Here is a 24170-nt window from a genome sequence, read left to right as displayed (position 1 = left end):
CATATCTTTTGTTACTTTCAACAAGTAAGACTAGTTTGTCTTGAATGATCTAGAAATCAATCAACTTTCAAAAGTCCATCGAAATAGATCTTTAGAATGTTAACTTGTTGATATGGTCTAAGCAACAATGCCAAAGATTAGTGGAACTCAAATCAAGGGGTTGATTTGAACCTAGTAAAGTTCTTCTTGTTAAAGAGTTGTTTGTTTTAATCAAGCATATTGACTCAACCCGTAAATGACCATTCCATCCAAATAAACAAACAAACATTGTTTTTGTTTTTCTTGAATATGAGTCTTTCTGTGTTTGAAAACAGAAATTTAGGTATGTTGATTATGGAACAAAATAGCCATTAAGTTCCAGCCTTGAAAGGACTTAAAACAAACTAGATGACCCTACAACTAATGTAGCATTGCCATGCTTCATTTCCCACTTGTAGGTCATCAGTGTATCCCAGCTTCCATTATTTGAGTTATTACCGAAGTAAGAACCTCAAGCGGTATATGATACCAAGGAAGTTTGATTGCTAGGTTACTTTTTCTTTAAACATAAACTTATAGGTAGAAACGGAATCGTAAATTCCTTTCATTTGTTCCTTGTTTTCCTATTTCTTGTACCCTTTCTTATAGTCTTAAGAATTGACTTCTCTAGCTAGTGTTGACTTTTATACTTTGTTAGACATGTCCAATGTACTCCAACAAATTTCTTACCATTTTATTTATGTGGAATATTTTGTATCAACTAGATGATCTTACCAGAAGCTTCTAAAGTTCTCTAAGCATCGATCTATTCGAATGTCTAGGGACTAGACTCATTCGAGAATTAAATGGACAAAGATATTAGGTTGTTAACCATTGGTAAAGCTGAGCGTTTAAACTCAATGCTTTATGATCTCAAAACTACATTGTATTTTGAATTCACAAGCACTAATCGGTTTGCCATTCGACTTTGATACTCGAAAACAACCATAAAAGTCGCTAAAAGAAACGTACATCTTAAATTGCTCATTTTCTCTCATTTCCGTGAATCGTTCTTGGATTCACTACCAATCGAGGAAATTTACCGTTACCTTTCTAAAAGGATTTACTGCAGTGCAAGATATTTAATTATAAACAATAATTAAAACATACATTGAAGCATGCAAATTCTAAACATTTATCATGAGTAATAACTTGAAAATTAAAGCAATCATGCAATTTAAACAAGTCATTGGCATTTTATTCGAATTTATTGTTACGGCAGGTGTGAATAAAATGAATCCAAGATCCTTAAATCATTGAAGAATTAAGCACATTATGTATTTAGACTCAATTCTAAAATATTTTAGGTAAGCAAATCCTTTGCTAATAGTCTAGAAACTACTCTTGTTGATAGGCACGTCTAAGAACTTATTAGGTAAACCTATCCCGTTTGTCACGACATAAAAGGACTCCTTACTTATATCGTTGAGTTTCACCACAACTAACATGTACTCACAATTATTTGTGTACCTTACCCCTTTAGGATCAATAAGTAACACCTCGCTATGGCGGAAAACTATTACTAAGATTGATGTAAAGGTTATCCAAGTAAGTGTTATTTTGGCATGGCACCTTTTAACACAATTTTTTAAAGTTTGGAACTTAAGGCTCTTACTATGTTGGTTAGATTTTAAGTGAACTAAAATCCTTAATCATGCAACATAATCAAGCCACAATCTCATGCATAATTAAGACATATTTAAAGCAATAAATAACTTAAAGCATGCATAGGATATAAATGTGATCTAGTATGGCCCGACTTCATCTTGAAGCTTCAAACTCCGTCTTGAAAATGGATTGGAAACTCCGTCTTGAATTTCACCATGGGAGGCGCCATTTTCTTCAAATAGGATAAGCTATAATTTAAACTAATTACAACTATTTGATGGTACGCATACCATATTTAAATTAAAAACTTTGGTGCATTAGACCAATTTTACATTAATCGCATACCATATTTTCTATCCTATTTGGGCCATACTAGTCACTTTCCATAACCTGCAAAACAGTACATTTATACAATATGCCATTCACCCATTCATTTATCAATGAATGGCCCACATAACTGGTTAGTAGAACATATTATGCATCACATAAATATTTGCAGCAATTAATCAAGGCTTCCAATAATCTAAAAATTATTCAATCCTTATTAATTCTAATCGAGTTGTTTTAACCTTAAAGGAATGTAGTCCTAATCAAGAGTTTATGATTAAAACGCTCCCACTAAAATCAAGAAATTTACATGCTTTATGAATTTTAAACATAAAATTGTATTTCCTAGTCCAACCGGAAACTTAAAAATTTAATTAAAATTTAAAGCTCATATAAAATATTATTTAAATCCTTTAATTTATTTTCAATTGATTAAATTAATTAATTTAAATTTAATCAAAGTTTTAGTTTTAGTAAAATAATTAGTATAAATAAAATATATAATAATTAAATTATTCAAAATTAAATTCCGAGAAAAAATTAAATTACGAATTTTAAATTTAATTAAAATCGTTTTTCAACCGAAAAATTAAAATTAAAACGAACCAATCGGGCCAAGACAAGGCCATGGGCTCGCACCCATGCCTCGTCGAGGCCTCGTGGCATGCCTTGCCACTCGACTGATCATATCGCAAGCCACGAGCAAGCCACGCGCAAACGCAGCAAGCCGAGCAAGCCACGCTTGCGCACAGCCCACTCGCCCATTGTGTCGAGGCAACGCTGCTGGGCAACGCTGCTGGCCGAGCCAGCCATCGCTGCCCGCGCGCGCGGTGTGTTGTGCTCGCTGCCTTGCTCTCCTCGCCCTTCCCGCCCACTGCTCGCAGCACATAGCACATGGCAGGGCTGCTGCCTTGCACGCATGTGCCACGCCCTTGCTCGCTGCATCGTACCGCATGGGCGACGAGCTCCCTTGCTCGTCGTCGCATGCCCGCACTATACAACACCCCTTAAGGGTAACACTTAGCGTCCATTGCTTCGTGCGTGCAAGATTCATGAACAGATTTCATAAAATTAAAACTTTTATTATTTAAATTTATCGACGAATTAATAAATTATATTAATTTCATAAATTTTGGGCGAAAAATCGAAAATTTATTATTCAAATTAATTTCCATTATATTTATTTTCATGGATTCAAATCTAGGTCATAAAATTTTAAAACTTTTCAATTTTAACAAATTTCATAGTGGTTTTTAATCATAGGTTCCTAATTAATTATGAAAATCAAATCAAATTCTAAATTATTCGAATTTCAACAAATTAATTACAATTACAAATTAGGTTGTATAATTAACAAGTTTAGGCATTAAAATTGTTAAACATATACAGTAGGTCAATCATAGATTCAAGATTTACAAACAAGAATCGCAAATATTTAATTTAACATCCGAAAAATTATAAATTTTGCGTTCGAAAAACTAAAACCTCCAAAAAGTCATAGTTGGGTTTCGAATTTGTGAATTTTGGGTTCGGCATCTCTCTGATTTTAGTCAAAATTTTAAAACGTCGTTTACATGCGAAATTCACTATAAAATTATACGATTCCGACCATTATTGACTAAACTGCCGAAAATTCTGCGAACATATAATTAAATAATCGCACGAATTTGCAATTAATTACAATCAACGAAATTAATCACCCTTTAATTCATTGCAAATTTATAAAATTTAACCATGTTAACTATAATTGATTATGGAATTAATTAGAGGCTCGTGATACCATTGTTAGGTTATGACAAATATAAAACATATATTTCATGCGGAAAAACCATAAAGCCAGGAATCCAAATTAATTGCCACATAGTCAATTAGCATTATTTAGGATACATACATGTGTAGCGTGCCTTCCCTAGCTGCTCCCGAACCAAACAAGAACAAGTTTAGGACTCCAAGTGTCGTCCCTCCGTAGATAGTCCACAGCACGTTCGGCTCCGCCTTAGATTCAATTAACTAGAATTTAGCCTAAGTTTTATGTTATTCGTACTTAATTATTTGGCAAATTATTAAGCTTAGTCTAATCTTAAAACTATATGAATACTTGAGAATATGATGTATAAATTGTGATTATCCATCACCTATTTATAGGGTGGGATTATCGGAACTAGAAACCTACTAGGATTCAATTTATCTAATTCAATTAGAATTAGACTTAAATTAAACCTTTGTTTTTAGTGTTTAGTTAAACAACTAACTCTAGTAGTTTTAGGAAAATAATCTAACCGGACAAATCCTAAGCAACTAAGGATTCGAAGTTTACACGAAAATCGACCACACACACGAACAGCCCACAAGCAAGGGAGCTGTCCGCGCGCGCGGCCCTGCAGCGCTGACGCGGCCCATGCGTGGGCGAGGCAGCAGCCTGCTGCCTCGCCAGTGGCTGGGCCTGGCCTTGCCTTGCGCTTGGCTGGGCCTACCATGGTGGGGCGGGCTGCTGCTCCCTTGCTTGTCTTTGCGCGGGCTTCGCTAGGCGCGGGCCTAACTTCGTGTTGGGCCTTGCGTCTAGCAAGCTCGTCCGATGTTTATTTCGTACGTCGCGCTTCCGATTTATTTTCCGATTCAGGAACTCATTTCCGATTCGAACAATATTTAATATTTCCGATTCCAGAATTAATTTCCGTTTCGAACAAATATTTAATATTTCCGATTCCGGAATTTATTTCCGATTCCGATAATATTTCCGATTCCGGCAATATTTCCGTTTCCGGCAATATTTCCGATTCCTGCAATATTTCCATTTCCAATAATATTTTCCGATACGTACCATGTTTCCGTTTTCGGCAACATCTACGACTTGGATAATATTTATATTTCTGATACGATCCATATTTCCGTTTCCGGCAATATCATCGTTTCCGGAGTATTCATAATTTGCCTTTTGACGATTTCAGCTCCCACTGGAACCGAGATCCGTCGATTCCAAATATCCATAAATGTAGTATTTAATTCACTTAAATACTTGATCCGTTCACGTACTATTTGTGTGACCCTACGGGTTCAGTCAAGAGTAAGCTGTGGATTAATATTATTAATTCCACTTGAACTGAAGCGGCCTCTAGCTAGGCATACAGTTCACTTGATCTCACTGAATTATTAACTTGCATAATTAATTAATACTGAACCGCATTTATTAGACTTAGCATTGAATGCATACTTGGACCAAGGGCATTATTTCCTTCAGGAACCTGTAAAATTAATTCAGTAAAAGGAACCGTTACCTGCAAGTTTTTGACCACTTCCAAGAATTTGTCAAACTGTTTGTCTAGCTTATTCTTGAGTTGCCGGTTTAGGAAGGGGAGTACAATAGGTGGTACTTGAATATATGTCCCCTTCTTAACCTCAGTTGTAGCCTCTTTTTCATAGACTACTTTCTCAGCTTCCTTACCATCCATGATTCCTTTTGGGGTTTCCTCACTAACCAGACCACTAGCAGACACCTTAGAATCAACCTCGATGGGCATAGAAGGACCGTCATAACCTCTACCACTCCTCAATGTAATAGCATTTGCAGTTTCCCTATTCTCAGGCTGTGAAGGGAGTTGACCTGGGGGTCTCCCTGCAAGAGTAGTAGCCATCTGTGCCAACTGTGTATCAATGATCTTATTATGAGCAGTAAGAGCATCAATTTTAGCATCCTTTTCACTCAGAGACTTCTGCATCTGCAACATCATATTTCTCATCTCTACAACCATAGGGTCAGATTGTGTGGGTTGAGGTTGTGGTGGTGGAGGTGATGTGTGTTGTCTAGGAAACCCAGGTGGTCTACTAGACTGTTGGTTGTAGCTACTTCGTGGTTGGTATGATTGTTGTGGCGGTGGTTGGTATGATGGTTGTGGTGCACTACTACAAAAATAGCCTAAGAAACCGGGCAAAACAAGGCAAAGAAACCTCACTTTATACGGTGCCTAGGTAGTAGGTCTCTTAGCATAGGAGACCGGAGTTTTCGCCTGGTTTCTTTGATATATCTAAGAAACCAATTTTGACAGAAAACTGGTTTCTTAGATCCTTTTCTGTCAATTTAAATACAAAGAATACGAGACCGAATTGATGAAATATGCGGTTTCTTTGACTGTACTAGGAAACCACTTTGTTACAAAGTGCGGTTCCTTTGATTTTGTTAAGAGACTATATTTTAAACATCTACGGTTTCTTTGATGATTTATTTAAGGGTTTGTTCGGTACCATTTCTATTTTCTTGTTTTAGTTTCTAAAAAATTGGAACTTGATTTTCGTTTGGTTTTTATATTTTCAAATTGAATTATATAACTGCTACCAATTACACACTTCCAAAATTACAAATTATATTAAAAAAAAAAAGCAAATATAGAAATCCTAGTCTTGATAACATTGACAATTCAATATTAGATGCACAAGTTTTCTATCTTATCAATAAAACCTCCTAGTCAGGCACATTTATGTTTCTCAACCTTCCATGGCCTAGAATTATTGTCGTCGTTGCCGAAAATCGATGTAGTATAACTCCTCATTACTGAAGGTTTCTGAAAGTTTTAGAGACACCAATATCTGATCTTTGATTTTTTTAATGCTTTTTTATTAAATTTTAAATATTCAGGTATTCGCAATCTTCTCCAATTCCTCAAGTAGATCCTCGACGGAGTAGAACTAGGGTTTTGCTTCCAATCAACTCATCATCAACCGCATCCCACGCCGTCATCATCATCACCACCACCATCCCACATCGTCGTCATCATCAACTACAAATTCGTGGAAACCTATGGATTAAGAACAAATGGATTAAAATTTTATTAGTTCTATTAAATGTAAAAAAAACACAAGATATGATCACTATTTAAAAGCTGTATAAATTTACAACAAATTTATCATGCCAAACACGAAATGCGTGAAAAATAAGACAGAAAAACGAAAAGGAAACAAATTCAATTAAATTTGTACCCCAAAACAATTGGGGAAAAAAAAAAGAGGGGATCAACTGATCCTCACCACTAAACCACGTCGGTGAAAGTTGTCGTCCATCAAGAACCAAATTCCCAAAATTGCAAAACTGAATTAGGGAGAAATTAATCCCAAATTTTACAAAAAACAAAATTGAAAATTTTTGGAAGAAATTTCACCTTTTAATTAGGTCGAAAGCAAACAATAGAACCCCCAATATTAATCACAGGAAATGGTAAAAAAAATTCCGAAATAGAAATACCCCCATGAATCAATTTTTTTGCTTTAAAAGCCTAACAAAAAAGGAGAAATATCAAGTTCAATTGAAATTCAATCCCATTAAAGAAGAACCCCCCAGAAAAACGAAAGAAAATAAGAAAAAATTGATAACCGTTTTTTTGCGATTTGCAATTTTTCCAACATGAAGTCCAAATTACAATATATAAATCACAATTCATAATTGCACAAACATTATTCAAATACAATTTAACTAGAAATTTTGAATGAAAAATTACTAAAATAAAATAACAAACCTTGCTCCTTAGATCACCGTTGCAGGCGGCCGAGCCGACCAAGTAGTGATGTCGCTGGTGCGCCGTACTAGGGTGCTACAGTGTGTATCTAACTCCCAATTCCCAAATCATGAACCCTAATATCCTAAATTAATCAACGCGGAGAAGATAAAGGGGTCAAGGAACAGAGAAGCCGGTGATTGTGCGCCGGAACGGTGAGAGGACAGAGGAGGTAGAGTGGTTGTGTGGTGGTGCGCCGGGCCGATGAGAGGACAGAGAAGAGAAGGTGATTGATTAGCTATGGTGAGAGGAAAGAGAAAATTTCTTTGAAAATGTTAGGGAAGATATATGCGTGGTTTTGGGGCTGAACACTCACGAGATTTTCTCAATTTTTTTAAAAAAATTAAAATAAAATAAAATAAGAGGTCAATACAAAAGGTCAAAAAAATTTACAATATAATTACATTAAAAAATTAAAAATGATAATTCTATATAAAATGAGTAAGTAACTGGTTTAGAAAGATCTCTGGTTCCTTTGATTCTTCTTTAACTATAATATTATCTAAGAAACCATATATTTCAGGTATGAGGCTTCTTATATTTTTCCTAAGAAACCACACTTCTAAGATAATTGGTTTCTTTATCTAAGAAACCTAATAAGTGACTAATGCGGTGCCCTAGCAATGGTTCCTTAGCCCATTTTTGTAGTAGTGGTGGTGGATGTTGGATCTGATGGGGGTTTTGAATATTAGTACTCCTGTATGATAGTAGGGGGTTGTTTTTATACCCCTCGTTGTAAGAATTGGAGTACGGATTATTCTGCTTGTAGGACTGAAATGCGTTACATTGTTCAATAAAGCTCCTACATTCCTGTGCATAATGACCAGACATCCCACAACTATCACAGACATTGACAGTTTGAGAATTCATTGCAGCTACACTAACAGGTTGGGCAGATTGAATATTTGCTGCTTGCATATTATCAAACTTGTAATGTAAAGCAGTCAATTGGGCAGTTAATTGTTCTATGGAATTCAAGTCATGCTTACCACCCTTGTTAGATAGGCCTCTAGGATTCCCATACTGGGCATTATGAATGGCCATCTCCTCAATCACCTCCATAGCTCTAGTCACAGCAAGTTGCATGACTCTCCCACTAGCGGCTGAATCTAGAATAAGTCTAGACTCATTACCCAAACCATTGTAAAATCCTTGAATCAAGAACCAGTCACTCAAACCATGGTGTGGGCACTCTCTCTGCAAATCCTTGAATCTCTCCCAGACCTCGAACAAACTCTCATCTGCTTGTTGAGTAATGGAAATTATCTGGCTCCTCAGACGAGTTGTCTTCTCAGGTGGGAAATATTTCACATAGAACGCAAGGGCCAAAGACTCCTAGTTAGTAATTTTCATGGCTGCTCGATTCAACCCATTGATCCACAACTTTGCTTTCCCACTCAGAGAGAACGGGAAAAGCATCTCCATAGTCTGCTCCGGAGTCAATCCCTTTTGCTTGATGGTAGAGCAGTATTGGATGCAGGACTGAATGTGAAGATTTGGGTCTTCACCCACTTCCTCACCGAACTGGCGTCTCTCAATCATGTTAATCAATGCAGGCTCAATCTTGAAGGTCTCAGTTGCAATAGAAGGCATGATTGCCTTGGGTAGCACAGACAGACTTGGCTTAGAATAGTCTGTAAGCCTTGGTTCAGGTGGTGGCGGTGTTTCGTCACCCATCTCTATCTCTGAAACTGAATTTGTATCTGAAGGAAAAAGACCGCCAATATTATGATCAGAATCAGAGTAATTCCCACACTGTGCAATGAAATTTCTTCGTCTACGAAAGGTTCTTTCGGGCTCTGGATCGAATGGAGTAAGATTACTAGTACCTATGGTCCTGGGCATAGACAAAGAAACTACAAATAGGTGTGAGATCCAGTCTCAAGGAACGGGGGTTCCTTGAGAAGTAACAAACAATAATCTAGAATAAACAATTAATAACATAAAATAAAACCGTTTCCCCGGCAATGGCGCCAAAATTTGACAGGCTTAAGTCGTATCACCTAGTCAAAGATAAACCTAAGTCCACTAACAAGATAGTAAGGGAAGTAGGGATCGTATCCACAGGGAAACAAGAGTTCTTTCTACTATTAATCAATTGGTCTAGACTATTGCGAACAGGGAATTTGGTTGGTTGTTTGTAAATTAAACTAAGGCGGTAATTAAATTGGAAAGTATCAATATTAAGGGAATCTAGGGCAACGGTTCACCACAAATGCAGACCGGGATTGGACAACGGACAACAACAATCAATTAACAGGGCATAACTAGGAAAACATGCATCTCTCGAATCTTATGAATTCCTTAGGAAAATATAACTAGCAGGCTCTCGCTATGTACTAGAAACAACTCCTATCTAATAGCCACAGACCAAAAACATCAGATTTATACCTCTCGGCGCATAATCTAAGGTTAATCACACTCAAATCAAAATAGTCCGGCCGAACAGGATTGACGAGAAATTATAATAAGCTATAGAAATCACAATCAATTAATCAATAATCAAGTCCACATATAATCCCAATCATGCATTCATGGATCCCCTAAACCCTAGAAATTAAACTACTCACTCATATTAACAAATAACAAATTAAAAGCAATTAATATTATGGAAAACATGATCAAAAGCAAAGTAGAAATGAATACCTAAATGAAGAACGAAAGGATGAACGAAAAATTAAAGCTTTCATTGAAATTAAAACTAAGTGTTTGGAACAATTTAGAGAGAAAACTAAGCTTAAGGGAAATAAAACTAAGTGTCAATACTAGAATAATAGATGTCAACTAAAATATAAGGGGCTAGTATTTATTGTTTGCCCAAAACCGAAATTAAAATGCGCAAAAAAAACATCAGAGGTTGGCGTCGCCCGATCGGGCGGTCCAGTCGGTTTGATCGGGCCAAAATCCGCCCGATCGGGCGGTTGCGAAACGTCCAAAACAGTGCCCAGAACGACCGCCCGATCCGCGTGTTGAAGACTGCAGTTCCTTGTGTTTTCGCTAGGTCTTCTCATTTCGCCCTCCACTCAAAGGGCGATTTGTAGAAGTCATCATCCTTCGCCCATATCACCGAATCTAACTCCAGGGGCTCAACCGTAAGCATCTAAGGCTCCCGAAAGTCGACGATAGTTGTCCCGAACTTCCTCGGGATCGTGTAGTGGCCTAAATCACCATGAAAGGGGTCTAAAAAGACCAATTTCTCACTAAGTAATCCTGAAACTCAAGGCACACTCAATAACACAGATTATTACTAAAAACGGCTCCTAAGAGCTCATTTGATGCATAAAAGTACTAAGGGACGGGGGTAAAACTCTATATAAAACACGCATATAAAAAAGGAGACTATAAAAGAATTATTCAAGCTTACTATAAATCAAAGTAAGTCTTTCATAAGTTACAAGTTTGGATTGTCCTCCTATCTTTGATAGAATATGGTGTTGTTGTGTAACACGACCTCTCGGAGAGTTTGATACTGTGAAAATGCATGGTCGTGCTCATAATTGTTAAGGCTTAACCTTCTTTAAAAGTTTAAGATTGAACTTAGTAATCCGAGAAAGCTTGGATCTTAATTACCTTATGTTTAGCAAGTAACAATAAGAGACAAAGGAATGCGGATGCACACTTGTCTAAAGGACAAGTGGGAGACTGAAGGAAATGTATCCTTCACCCAAGGTGCATTGGTCCAGTACTAAGGTTCAGATTAATTACGAATAATTAATTCAGTAAGATAAAGTGATCAGAACAGGTAGTTGGAGTAATGTTTCCGACCAGTGAGTTCTAATCCTTATTAGGCTCATAGCTTACTCTTGACTGAACCTACAAGGTCACCAATGGCATAAAACAGATCGCCAGATTAAATGAATCGGAAATTCGTTTAATGGCTTTTCGGGAAATTAGTTCGAAAAACATAAATATACGATAAGATGTTGGATCAGAATCATATATCGTATTGCGTATATTCATAAGCTAGGCGAAACAAATAATGGTATCGTACGACAATGGATCGTCAAGTACTATACGATAAAACATTGGCGAAATGCTATCGGACACATACGAGGAGCCCACGAGAAGCCCATGGGGGTGAGACACAACAGCAACAACACAGCAACGCGCAAGCCCATGGCCTTGCGGTTGTGTGTGCGCGTGGGGTAGTAGCAGCAGCAGCAGCCACACAAGCGCGACCCATGGCCCAACACCTTGGTGTTGTGCGCGTGTGGGCTTACGCGCAAGGTTGGCCGGTTACAAGGCCTTGTGCCATTTGGCCGGTTGGTCTAATATGCTCCCTAGGTTATTTTAATAACCTAATACCTATGTTTTTTCCCACACAACTTATTACACAATCAACCCTAGACACCTAGAGAACCCTAATTCTCTCTGTGCCTCCAAACTGAGTTTTTCCCAAAAAACTTACAACCTTGATTGAAGATCTAAGCTATCGGATTCAAGGCGGATCTGCACGTGTCGGTGGGTGATTGTAGAGGAACTACAAGTGAAGTTCTCATTTGTGTTCGTAGACTAAAAGGGAGTACACGCATCAAACATAAGTAATGCTTAATCTATACTTTTACATGGATCCTAGCATAGGGATATATTGTTTCCGCTTTGTTAATCACATTAACTGTAAATCCTAACACTTCATCTACTGCTACTCGTGTTGGTTCCTTGGCTCACACGCCTCACTGTTCTGTCATTGATGTCTGCCTTATCTTTGACGTCGCTTGGATACATCCATCTAATCAGACTGGGGTTGGTTGGATTCTGCAGGATCCCGTCTCTCTTGCTACTTTGGGAGGAGGGGCACATGCTTGTGTTCTAGGTTTTGCGATTCAGGCGGAGTTGACAGCCTGTTTATTTGCAGTTCAAATGGCCACTCGTCTTGGGGTTTTCTAGGATTCTGCTGTACTCAAACTCCGCTGGTTTGGTCAGACTTCTTACATCAACTTGCCCGTCTCTGGTTCATGTCATGTGGTTGGTTAAGGATCTGCGTTCCCTTCTTTCAGCTTTATCTTGGTTTTCTCTCTTGAAGGTTCCTCGCTCTATGATTCAGCCAGTGCATGCTTTGACATGTTCTGCTTGTAGACGTCATCTTCTTTAGCATCGGTTTTAAGTGCTTTCTACTTTGTCTTTTTTTCTGAGCGATTTCCTTCAATATTGCTTAAAGAACGTTAAATTCCCAAAATACGCCACTTTATAACATGTTTCTCACCATACCGTCCACGTCAACATAAAAACCGGTCTAATTTGTTTTTTATCAATCGGTACTAAACCGCCAACTGAAATAGCGGTTGAATCAACTAAACCGCTATTTTAATTAACGACTTAGATTTCAACCATATTCTGGCTACAAACTAGAAACATCAGGTTGTGAGATATGATGCATACAAAACCGCCAACTCAAATGGCGGTTTTGTTTTAAAGCAAACCGCCATTTAAGTTGGCGGTTTATATCATTGAACAGCCAATTCAAATGACGGTTTGTTTTAAAACAAAAAAACAAACCGCCATTTGAGTTGGCGGTTTTGTGTTGAACCGAAAAAAAACTTTAAAGTGGCGTATTTGGAAATTTAACGTTCTTTAAGTAATATGAAAGGAGATCATTTATTTCTTGCTTTGTTTGTCCTCTTGTCAAATTTTTTAAATTTTTTTTGGAAAAGACAAGTAACCTTAGTTAACCCTCTCTTTCCTAAGCTAACCATAGTTAAGTTGTGATCTCGTAATGCTTCCCCACCAACCACCCTATATACATTTGAAATCAAGTCTCCACTTCAGAAAACCCCGTCACATTTTCCGGAGGGCTGAATTGGGAAGAAGCCAACTCTACCAGAGGAAAGAGAAAAATAGGAAGAGGGTAAACAACTAAACACTCATAAATCAAGGAGAGAGAAAACCACCATAAAACCAAAACAATTATTCAGAAAATGGCAGTTTCTTCCAGCTGCTGCGCTAGGGTTTTCCCCCCATTTGAGTGCCGCACCGAGCCGGAATTCTCCGCCACTCTAAAACCCGATATTCCCTCTTCCGGTGCCGGTAAATACCGCCGCACCTTCTCCGGTGTCGGCGGTCTCTCGTCTCTCATCTTGCGCTTCCCACCGAACTTTGTTCGCCAGCTCAGCAATAAGGCTCGCCGGAACTGCAGCAACATCGGTGTTGCGCAAGTTGTGGCGGCTTCATGGTCGAACAAAGATGGTGATTTTTCTGCCCCTTGCGGCGGTGTTCCGGCTGCTACTGCCGTCGACGCCGCTGCCATCGCCGCCGTTGAAGGTCCCGTCGAGAAAATCGATGGTATTCCGTCGGGTGGTGATGATGTAATTGGTGATTGTAAAACTAACGGTTCTGGTGGTGTAGAGTTTTCTTCTTACGATTTTTTGCGCTCCGATGGGAGCCTTGCTATTCATGCTGGTATTTTGTTTTTCTTATTGGAAGCTTGTTGTTTCTAATCTTGGATTACTACTATGTTTGTGAAAATAGCATTTTGCTGGTTGATGCACTAGATATCTTGTAGAACAATACTAGGGTTTTGTTGTTGGATGTGGAAAAATTCGAGTTAATCTCATTGATTGGAACACCTTTCCAATCAAATGGTAAGTCGTTGATTGTATATTTGTAGTTCTTGATTGTATAGGAACAGGCTTTATATACTGCTATTTGTTGACTATATATTTTGTACTTACTAATGCATTACTAAAATGCATTACCTTTAAGTGACCGTATATCTGTAGTTGTTGATTGTGTAGATGTTTATTGTATAATGCTAGCTATTGACTGTATATTGCATAGTTGTTGATGAATTACGAAAATGCAATACTGATTGTATGTGAGACCCACCTTTAATGTCATGTCATTGCACTTGAGACCCACATGGCATTTTCGTAATAAAATCATCAATTATTTGAGATTAACTCGGAAGGGCTCTTGGATGTGGATGATCAACAGTACCTTATAACATAGACTGATAAACCAGTTTTGCTCAGTTCTTCAATGTTGTCCTTGAATACATTATACATGATAGTTTTATTGCAATTATCGTGTGTGTGACTTGCGAAAGTATTGATGTCATGCAGGTGAACGATTAGGGCGCGGTATAGTTACTGATGCCATTACTACTCCAGTAGTTAACACTTCGGCATACTTCTTTAAGAAAACTGCTGATCTTCTTGATTTCAAGGTATCCATCTGTGGCTCCTATCTTACGAAATGTTTGGTTAGTTCATTACTGGATTTTGGTGGGAGAATAGTCCTACTTGATGTCTTATTAAGCTCTTGTGAAAGAGTGACCTTGTTGGGGTGCATTGCAAACTTCAATAGTTCCTGTCCTATTTGATAGGGATCAATTTTCTCTCTTTGTAGGAGGGGCGTCAGACGAGCTTTGAGTATGGTCGGTATGGCAACCCGACATCACAAGTTTTGGAAGAGAAGATTAGGTCTGTCATACTATCAATATACTGGGTGATGTATCATCTGTTATTTTAGCTTGTAGAAAATGGATCTGATTGTTTGAGATACAGTGCACTTGAAGGAGCTGAATCAACAATGTTGTTGGCATCTGGAATGTGTGCGAGTATTGTCATGATGTTGGCTTTGGTTCCTGCTGGTGGTCATATTGTCACCACTACTGATTGCTACCGCAAGACTAGAATGTTTATTGAGAATTTCCTCCCAAAAATGGGGATCAAGGTAAAAACTTATGCCATCCGTTCGTATTTACTCAATTCTTTCTTTCATGTGGAAGAATCATTATTTCATGTTTGCAACATCAAATATATTCTTTCATCACGTTGAGCTGATCATACTTCGCTTTTTTGAGGTCCATATAACTTGGGAAATTCTAGTACACCATTTTTAAGTAAAATGAAGTGTTCCTAGTATGGAAATGGAGTTTAGCAGTTCAGTTGGTTTTACTGTGATGTTTTCCCTTTTTTACATCCTTTTGACATGTAATAGTTTTACCCCAAACTTCCATGAAAGGTGATGTGCTATACTGCTATTATTTACTATTGACTTGGTTGGGTTTTCATCAAACATTTACGAAATTCTTGGCATCAATTTATGTAACAGTAAAGGTCTAAAGCAATTAACTTATCATCATGCTGGCTATTGGCCCTTCATCTTTATGCTTCAGCTTTCAGGGTTTTGGGTTTGTTCTTTGTTTGTTGTATCCTTCAGAATAGTATATATCGGTTCAGATCTATTACTTACCAAGAATTATTAATCTGTAAGATGTTCTTTCATATAGTTTTAGTTATGAAAAATGGTTTTTAGAACAATGTTCTTATCCCACCTAACCTGAATAATATTGCTTCATTGTTTATGCTTCTCCGTGGTTTGTCATTTATCATCTGTGTTTGATGTCTAATCTTGATTGTCATTACTTGTCCTATATTAAATATTGAACATGCGAATATATTGTAGCTGCTTCCCTTGTATTTTGTGTGTGTTGCCAGGTGAGATTATGTTGGTACTCATTGGGTGCTTATTTTTACTAAACTGCAGGCAACAGTCATTGACCCTGCTGATGTTGACGGCCTGAAGTCTGCTCTGGATGAGAATAATGTAAGTAGTAAGGCCTTTTTTTTACCTCTTAATTTGTCAACTTTTATCTTCCCTGTTAATAATACTACCTCCGTTTCTAAATAGTTGCACCATTTTGACTTTTGGCACTATTCACTTATCTTTCTTTGACAATTGTTTTCTACTAATAAATAAAACAAATATTGTTCTGTAAAATGTTATTGGATTTGTCTCAATGTATATTTTAAATTTATCAACTTTTATAATGTTCGCTAATATAAAATTACAAATTTTAATGGTCAAAGTTATGTGTTGGCAAACATGAAAGTTAAAGCGGTGCAACTATTTTGAAACTGACGACATAGTTGAGAGTGGACAATCTTCTTAACTTGTATATGTTTGGCAGGTTTCTCTTTTCTTCACAGAGTCGCCGACCAATCCATTTCTTAGATGTGTTGACATTAAACTGGTGTCTGATCTTTGCCATAAGAAAGGAGCTTTGGTCTGTATTGATGGAACATTTGCCAGCCCGCTTAACCAGAAGGCCCTAGCACTTGGAGCTGATCTCATTGTGCATTCCATGACAAAATTCATTGGGGGACACAATGATGTATGCTGACCTATATGTTGGACTTCATTTTATAGGGAATTGGCATTAGTTTGGTTTCTGGTTCTAATATTTACATCTGAAATTTGCATTTTTACAGGTGCTTGGTGGTTGCATCAGCGGTTCACAAAAATTGATTTTACCAGTGCGTAATATGCATCACATTCTTGGTGGGACTCTAAATCCGGTAGGTATCCTTTGCTGGAGTTAGTTTCTTTTCCCCTTATTTTAATGTTCTGAGTGATTTATGATTTTTTACTTTTTGGTATTAATGAAGTGTTTGACTTTATAATGTTCGACCATAATGGATGTCTTTTGATTTGCACAGTGAAATAAATTATTTTATAATTACAAATTAATGCAAGTGCCTAAATTGAGCTCTGGCTCCTCTTCGCTTCTCATGGGTTGGGTTCACTTTTGTCCAGAATGCCGCATACCTGGTGATTCGTGGCATGAAGACTCTGCATCTCCGTATACAGCAGCAGAATTCAACAGCAATGAGGATGGCCGAAATTTTAGAGGGACATCCTAAGGTAATTTTGTAACCCAGAAACTTTTCATTACTATCAATCAGGGCACTTTTACTCTTCTTTTTATCTTGAAGTATTTGATTACAGGGAGGAAAGGTAAAATTATAGAGTCCGTTTTACCTTTTTAGTTACGTGACTTTATCCGCAGGAACTTGTGGGCTCCAGTAAATGCTTTGGGTATATTTAGTTATAAAAGTACATTACATTTTCCTTCACATCGAAATTTCATGTCTTGTTACAACTTCTCTTCTCCACGATAATGCTCCACAATATTCAACGAAGCTGTTGCCTACTACAAAGTGTGCAGCTTTATATAGGTAATTTTAGGGAGGCTAGATCACTAGAATCTTCACTGGAAGGAGTCATTTACTGACAGTTACTTCTTCCATTCATAATACAAGTCTCCTGACTCTCCCATACATTTCGAGGCTGAGTTTTTTTTTACCACTAATTCCACTCTTAACTCTTGAGTTGTAAAATTTAACTGTTAGATACATGTTTTGTGTTCTTAATCAAATAATTTGAGGAATGTTAATGGGCAATCCTGGAATTCAAAAAGTGGTCCCTTGTACTATTAAACAGTTGCACATATAAAAAAAAGGACAACTTTGCAGGGAGGGTATTTGAGAGTTTATGAGGTGTAGAAGCCAACGACACTGAATTTATTGAAACTTAAAACTAGGGGCAACATGGGATTCATTTTCCATTTGAGGAGCAAGCTGAAAGGGAAATTATGTTGTTTTGGAAAATATACAAAACACATGAAATGTTTTCTGTTAGTAGAAGCTTCTTTCCTAGATTTTCTGTGTAAAGTAGCAGTTGCACCCAGAATAGTTTCCAATTCAATGGACATGTTGTAAGAAAACCATGGCTTATTTCACTGAGTAGACGTAATTTCTCATGGTGATGCTTCGAGTGAAGTATAGATCAGGATCATCAGGTGTGACCGTTTGACTCATCCAGACTCATCGTGAATTTGATGTGGTGTTAATAGAAGGATGAGATGCAGAATAGTATTACTATTTTGCTTATGTTTAAGACTACATGTTTGGCATGTGTATGAATGACACCTTTTTAAGTTGCGTTATATTTGTGGTAGTATTGTAAACAAAAGGTCTTGTATGCACAAGTTGTACAATAAATTTATTGTACACCAACATAACTTTTACCCAATTTTCTATAACTTTTACCCAATTTTCTCTAACTTTTATACTATTAAAAAATAAGTTGATAGATAATCATTTAAAAGGGCTAAATGATAAATTTTATACATTATTAGTGATTTTGAAGAAATACTTTTAATTAAAATGAAAAAATTTATTAGTAAAAAATAGATAACTTTTACGTATATAAGGGTAACTTTTATGCATTTTACGTTAACTTTAACTTCGGTGTACAATATTTATCGTACACCCATTGTAAATAAGAATTTGTGTATTGTAAAAGCTCTCTAGTGATTGTATCTGTATTTATCCTTGCATGTTAATAACTTAACCTAGTCTGGCGACAAATGGTATGTGGGATTATTGCCTTTAGAATTAATCATGTATATGTACAATCATCCGGATATGTACCAGGTTAGAACATGTGGGGGGAGTGACAGGATTTTCCTATTACAATTGAATTACACCAAGGATCTTCCCCAAGACATTTCCTCTTTGCAACAGTTCTAGAGGAAGTACTAAGGTCTATCCAAGGTGAGGTACCATTGTGTTTGCTATTTGTGGATGATATGGTTTTGGTGGATGGGAATTCATGCTAAGTTAGAATGCAAGAGTCAAAATAAAATCTAGATGTTTCATGGCCTAGTAAGAGTAAAATTAGGGTACACGAAGTACCCTTTTAGCATTTGGAGGAGGCCGAATGAAGTTGTTGTGACATTGTCTGTTATGGATGTAACTCTTAAATTCAAGTATGGTGGCTCGAATGGAGAGTTGTGATACTAGTGTACCTTTAAGGTTAAAAGGGTAATTCTATAGGACGATACTTGTATCTGCATTATATACAGGTTAGAATGTTAGGCATTAGGAAAGAACACTAGAAAAATACGTGTGTAACAGAAATGCATATGGTGGGTTTGATGTCCGGAAACAGCTTGAGGAATAGATGTAATGAATGTAGATATGTAGAGATGTTCGAAAGAAAATTGGAATTGCAGATATTGAGAATAAGAACAGGGAGAATCGATAAGATGGCTTGGAATGTGAGATGTCTACCGGAAGATGCACCGGTTAGGAAGGTGAAGGGTTGGGGTAAAGGAGATCTCAAACGCAATTGTGGAAGGCCTAAAATGAATTTGATGGAGGGAGATAAAAACAGGGGGAAAATGGGATTAGCAAGAGGAATGGAGGAGGATCTTTAGTTAGACTCTCGGTTCATGTAGCGGACCTTGTCTCTTTGGGAATGAGGCTATGGCTTTGTTGTAGGTACATACATCCACAGATTTTCCTATTAATATTGCTTTATCAGTTATGCTTCATAGTGTCGTTATTGCTTTTGCATATTTGTGAATACTTTCACTTCCTTCCATAGTGCAATGTTGGAAATACTTTCAGAGGTCTGAAACTGACTACGCATTACTGGCAGGTGAAGTGTGTTTATTATCCAGGCCTTCCAAGTCATCCCGAGCATGAGCTAGCTAAAAGGCAAATGACTGGCTTTGGTGGAGTGGTTAGTTTTGAGGTGAGTGATGTTTTAATTTTACACTGGGTGTGGATTTCTGGTAAAATTGTAAATGTTCTTTTTTTATTGGAAGTAAAATTGTGAATGTTACTCTTGTTGCAGCTTCTCCCGAGTTAAAATAATGTTCTTTTATCTCACAGATTGATGGAGACCTGATGACCACAATTAAATTTGTTGATGCATTGAAGATTGCTTATATCGCTCCATCGTTTGGAGGCTGTGAAAGTATTGTGGATCAGCCTGCAATCATGTCTTACTGGTAAGCCTTTCGTTTACGTTTTTTCTTGGAAAGTAACAGACTAGAATAAAGGGGAGTTGATTTGTCATGTTATCATTTTCCTATGACTACTAGAATGCCAATTGCTCAAAAGTTGGCAAGTTGAGAAAAAATACAAAAAATTTAAAGCTTGATGTGTGGTATTCTTGAGATTTAGACCTACTTGGTATGTCATAATTCCTAATAATCAGTTGGCATGCTTATGTTTGACATGGTGGTCCCTCCACTAAGGCCTTGGACCACCTTGTTGCTGTGTCTTACTCCTATAAGTCGACACCACACACCAGTACTTCTGTCAATTTCATTTTCAAAAGCTGCCTTCTGCAAAATCATATTGTTAAGATTTTTCAAAGATCAAGATTTTATGAATCTAATTTTTCTAAATCATATTATTGGTTTACATTGTTTGGTTGAGTGATCAAATCTTTGCATGTAATATGAGACAGGGATCTTAGTCAATCTGAGAGGCTCAAGTATGGTATCAAGGACAACCTGATTCGATTCAGTTTTGGAGTTGAGGACTTTGAGGATTTAAAGGCCGATGTTCTTCAAGCTCTGGAGGCCATATAAGGCGCACTTTCTTCCTTTTTTCCTTGTTCTATTCTTAGGATGCTTTCCTAATTTCAATTCATCGCTGTTGGCGGCTTATATGAATGATCCCCAAGTTATCATGATGGAACATTACGTTGCATTTTCATAAGAAATCAGCCCCTTTTGTTCTAACTAGTTATTGCACTGTGCGAGCTTTTCCAAGATATTGGAATCCATGAGCAAAAATAAGAGTAAATAGGATGAGGAGTAAATTATCTATCAAATGTTGAGTAAATATGCTATTGTTGATAATAATACCTTGCAAATGAAAGAGTTTGACATTTCATTTGTTATATAAATATGTAATCTATACATACAAAGATACATAAATTATTGAAAAATGTAAGTGGAAAAAAAAAATACAAAGGGGTCAGGTCTGATAGAAGGAGAAAGAAAGAAAAAGAATAAACGAAATGAAATATTCATGGTAGGATTTGAACCTTGGACTAAAGTAAACAAGCATTTAGAACATATAAAGGGATGGTTTGAAAATTTTGCTCCTTATGAATAGTGAATTTAAGGACTCACATTATTATTAGTGATAAGAATAGTACTCGAAACACATGTGTTTTAAAGGTTTGAGATTTGCTGGGAAATTAAAAATCAACTACTTTTGTGAATAATGCAAATAATGACATTTTTGTAATAAAATGGGTAAGAAAAACAAAAAAAGGTGGACATAAAAGAACTAAAATAGTAAATCAAATGAATCAAATTTGAGATAAAATGATTAATATTTGAGCTTAAATAATTAAAACTTCTTTTGTTTTTTGAGAGGATTAAAACTTGAGCTTAAAGGGATAAAAATTGTGTTTAGATGAATATTTTGAAAAACTATTTATTAATAATTATGCCATGTGATTTAATATTAATTTGAAATCACTCTACTTTGTTGTTGCTCTATTATCCTTTTTTGGTTGTCCAAGAAATCCACGGAAGCGCTATTTAGGAGGCTTATCATCTACCCTCCATTACTCCACGTCATCACCACCATCTATTTCAACATATTACTTATTTACTAATTTCATTAATAATTTCTAAAATATTTCATAAACATTTAGGACAAATTGTTTTATGCCATCTAAAAAAATCGAAAAATTATTTTTTACCACCTAAAAAAATAAAACTTGTATTTTACCACCTAAAAAAAATAATAAAAGTTGTTTTTTACCACTTAAAAATGAAAAAATTGAAGAAATAGTCATCTAGGGCAACTACTTATTGTATAATCCGATCAATGTTGGGATACAATCTCCTCAGCAAATGTCTCACTTGTTTCGTGAGAATGTGGTGGAGAGGATTGTCTTTTCTTTTACGTCATTCTTTCTGAAGATCCTGACAATGTCAATGAAACCAAGAACAACCCATATCGTCTCACCTTCCTTACATGTTGTGATCCAATCGAAATGTTCATTTTAAATTAAAGAAGGTTTGCTCACTGAATCTATAAGTCATTCAATGTTTGCTTCTTTAGCTGCAGAGAGGGTTGTACTTCCTTGGACGCCATGCAAGTTGATCATCCACCAAAATTTCCCAAGTAATTTTTAGGCAGTTTTCTCCTCAGTAGGTGTCTCACTTGTTTCATGAGATTGTATCTCAGCATTGATCGGATTATGCAATAAGTAGTTGTCTTAGATAACGATTTCTTCAATTTTCTTTTTTCATTTTTAGGTGGTAATGTAACACCCCGACCTCTAATTCAACTATTAAAGCATAATTAGCAGCGGAAATAACCTAATTTGGTCGGAACATTACCTGCCGTAACTCCCTCTTGGGAATTACAAGGCAACCATCAATCATAAGCTATTAAATCCTCCAAAATTAACATAATAATCCTTTATATCCCCAAAGTAAAAGTATATAACTTACTAAAAATCTTTAATTAATTATTAAAACTTGAAACATAAACTAGGTGGAAATTATTAAAGTGAAATCCTCGCCACTACTCGTTCCCATCGTTTCCAGCAATACCTAAAACAGAAAACAAAAACGGTGAGCCGAAGACTCAGTAGCGAACTATTCTAGAAACGTAAATTCATTTCAATTCATTTTATTTAATAACACAGGGAGAATAGAATAATGTAAAACATTTTATAAAGTCCTTTATTTAATTCATTCATAACTTTTGGGTGCACATGCTAGCCGTGGCAAGTATGACATGGTGGAACGTCTTCCACGATGGACCGCTGTCCATAAAACATGGGGCCTTGGCCCGAAAACATGAGAGCCTTGGCTCAATGGGCGGATGCCCCATGGGTACATGCATGACCGAGAATCGTAACCTGTGAACATATACTGCCAAACGGGCTAGGTATTTCACTTTCATTTATCATGTTTCGTTTAATTTTACATTTTAGCCTTTTTACTCCAGTTGAAGTAACATATTTCCTTTGGATCATACGATCAAACATCCCTTCTTTTCATGGTTTCTTATAAACAACATTTTATAAGAAATTCAATCAATCATAATATCATTTTATAAGAAATTCAATCAATCATGAAATAAGGAATAATTCCATCAAATCATATCAAAACATAATTCATTTCCCGCAATTCAATAAAACATGTCAAAGCATTCAGATCATAAATTCAATCATATTGTCATGATTTCATAAACACATTTAGAAGGGAATTGCGGGTACTAGCAATAGCCGTTACCTCACTTCCACGATTTTGCTAAGGATTTTCCTTGGTTCGGTCGTCCTGAGCTCCGAGTCCAATTTCTTTCAAAATAATAAATCATTTAATTAGTACTAGGTCGATAAATAATTTTAAATCGATGTTTTATAAAATCATAAATTTATAAGTAACGAATTTATAAATAACGAATTTTAATAAAATATAATTTCGAAATTTAATGAAATATTATTATTATTCGAATTTTCAATCGAAATACATATATATCTTATAAATCATTTTTTCATGGAAATATTATTTAAATTTCATTTTTATTAATTCAAGCTAGTGACTTTTTAGCAAACCGGAAATTAAATATATAAATTTTTCTACTTGAAAAAAAAAATAATAATAAACAATTTTATTAGTAATTAATTAGATTATAAAAACTTATTAAAACATAACTGTGGCCAAATTAAAAATCTGAAAATTCAGATCTGGTCTTACCCAAGGCCCAAAATGGTTTGGCCCAACTTTAAATTTTGAGTTTAACTTAGAAATCTTAGTTTTGGATTTCTGAGAAAAGGAAAGGGGGCACAAATTGGAAGCAGGGGAGGGGGGTGCACGGCACAGGGGATCCCGAAGGAAGGAGGAGAGGAAGGAAGGGTGGTGGCTGGGTTGAGCTTCGCCGGATATTTAGACGGTGATGGTGACGGTGGGGATTGGTGGTTGGCGGCGGCGGAACAATGAGGGAGAGAGAGAAAGGGCACGAAATGGGCGACAAAACAGGGGAGTTTGGTGGGTTTTTCGATCGAGATTTTGGGAAGCGGAAGGGTGGTTCGCCGGAGTTTTAGGGGCGGAGGTTG

The 24170-nt window shown here is 36.6% G+C and overlaps 1 protein-coding gene and 1 non-coding gene across 2 annotated transcripts; both read left to right on the top strand.

Annotated features, from left to right (window-relative positions):
- The first annotated feature begins 8670 nt into the window (after nt 1-8670).
- LOC130468274 (small nucleolar RNA R71) lies at nt 8671-8777 on the top strand. Its single transcript, XR_008928683.1, has one exon. It is a non-coding gene; the product is annotated as a small nucleolar RNA R71 (small nucleolar RNA).
- A 4475-nt stretch (nt 8778-13252) lies between these two features.
- On the top strand, nt 13253-20820 carry LOC110795484 (cystathionine gamma-synthase 1, chloroplastic). Its single transcript, XM_022000502.2, has 11 exons — nt 13253-13892; nt 14555-14658; nt 14841-14914; nt 14999-15167; nt 15984-16043; nt 16408-16611; nt 16709-16795; nt 17034-17141; nt 19725-19820; nt 19961-20079; nt 20544-20820. The coding sequence occupies exons 1-11, from the start codon at nt 13412-13414 to the stop codon at nt 20665-20667; spliced, it is 1626 nt and encodes a 541-aa protein (XP_021856194.1). The 5' UTR covers nt 13253-13411; the 3' UTR covers nt 20668-20820.
- The last annotated feature ends 3350 nt before the right edge of the window (nt 20821-24170 follow it).

This window comes from Spinacia oleracea, chromosome 2, assembly GCF_020520425.1.
Source record: "Spinacia oleracea cultivar Varoflay chromosome 2, BTI_SOV_V1, whole genome shotgun sequence".
In the NCBI taxonomy this organism is placed as follows: Eukaryota; Viridiplantae; Streptophyta; class Magnoliopsida; order Caryophyllales; family Amaranthaceae; genus Spinacia; species Spinacia oleracea.
Note: the sequence above shows the minus strand (reverse complement) of the source record. Positions and strands in the feature narration are given on the sequence as shown.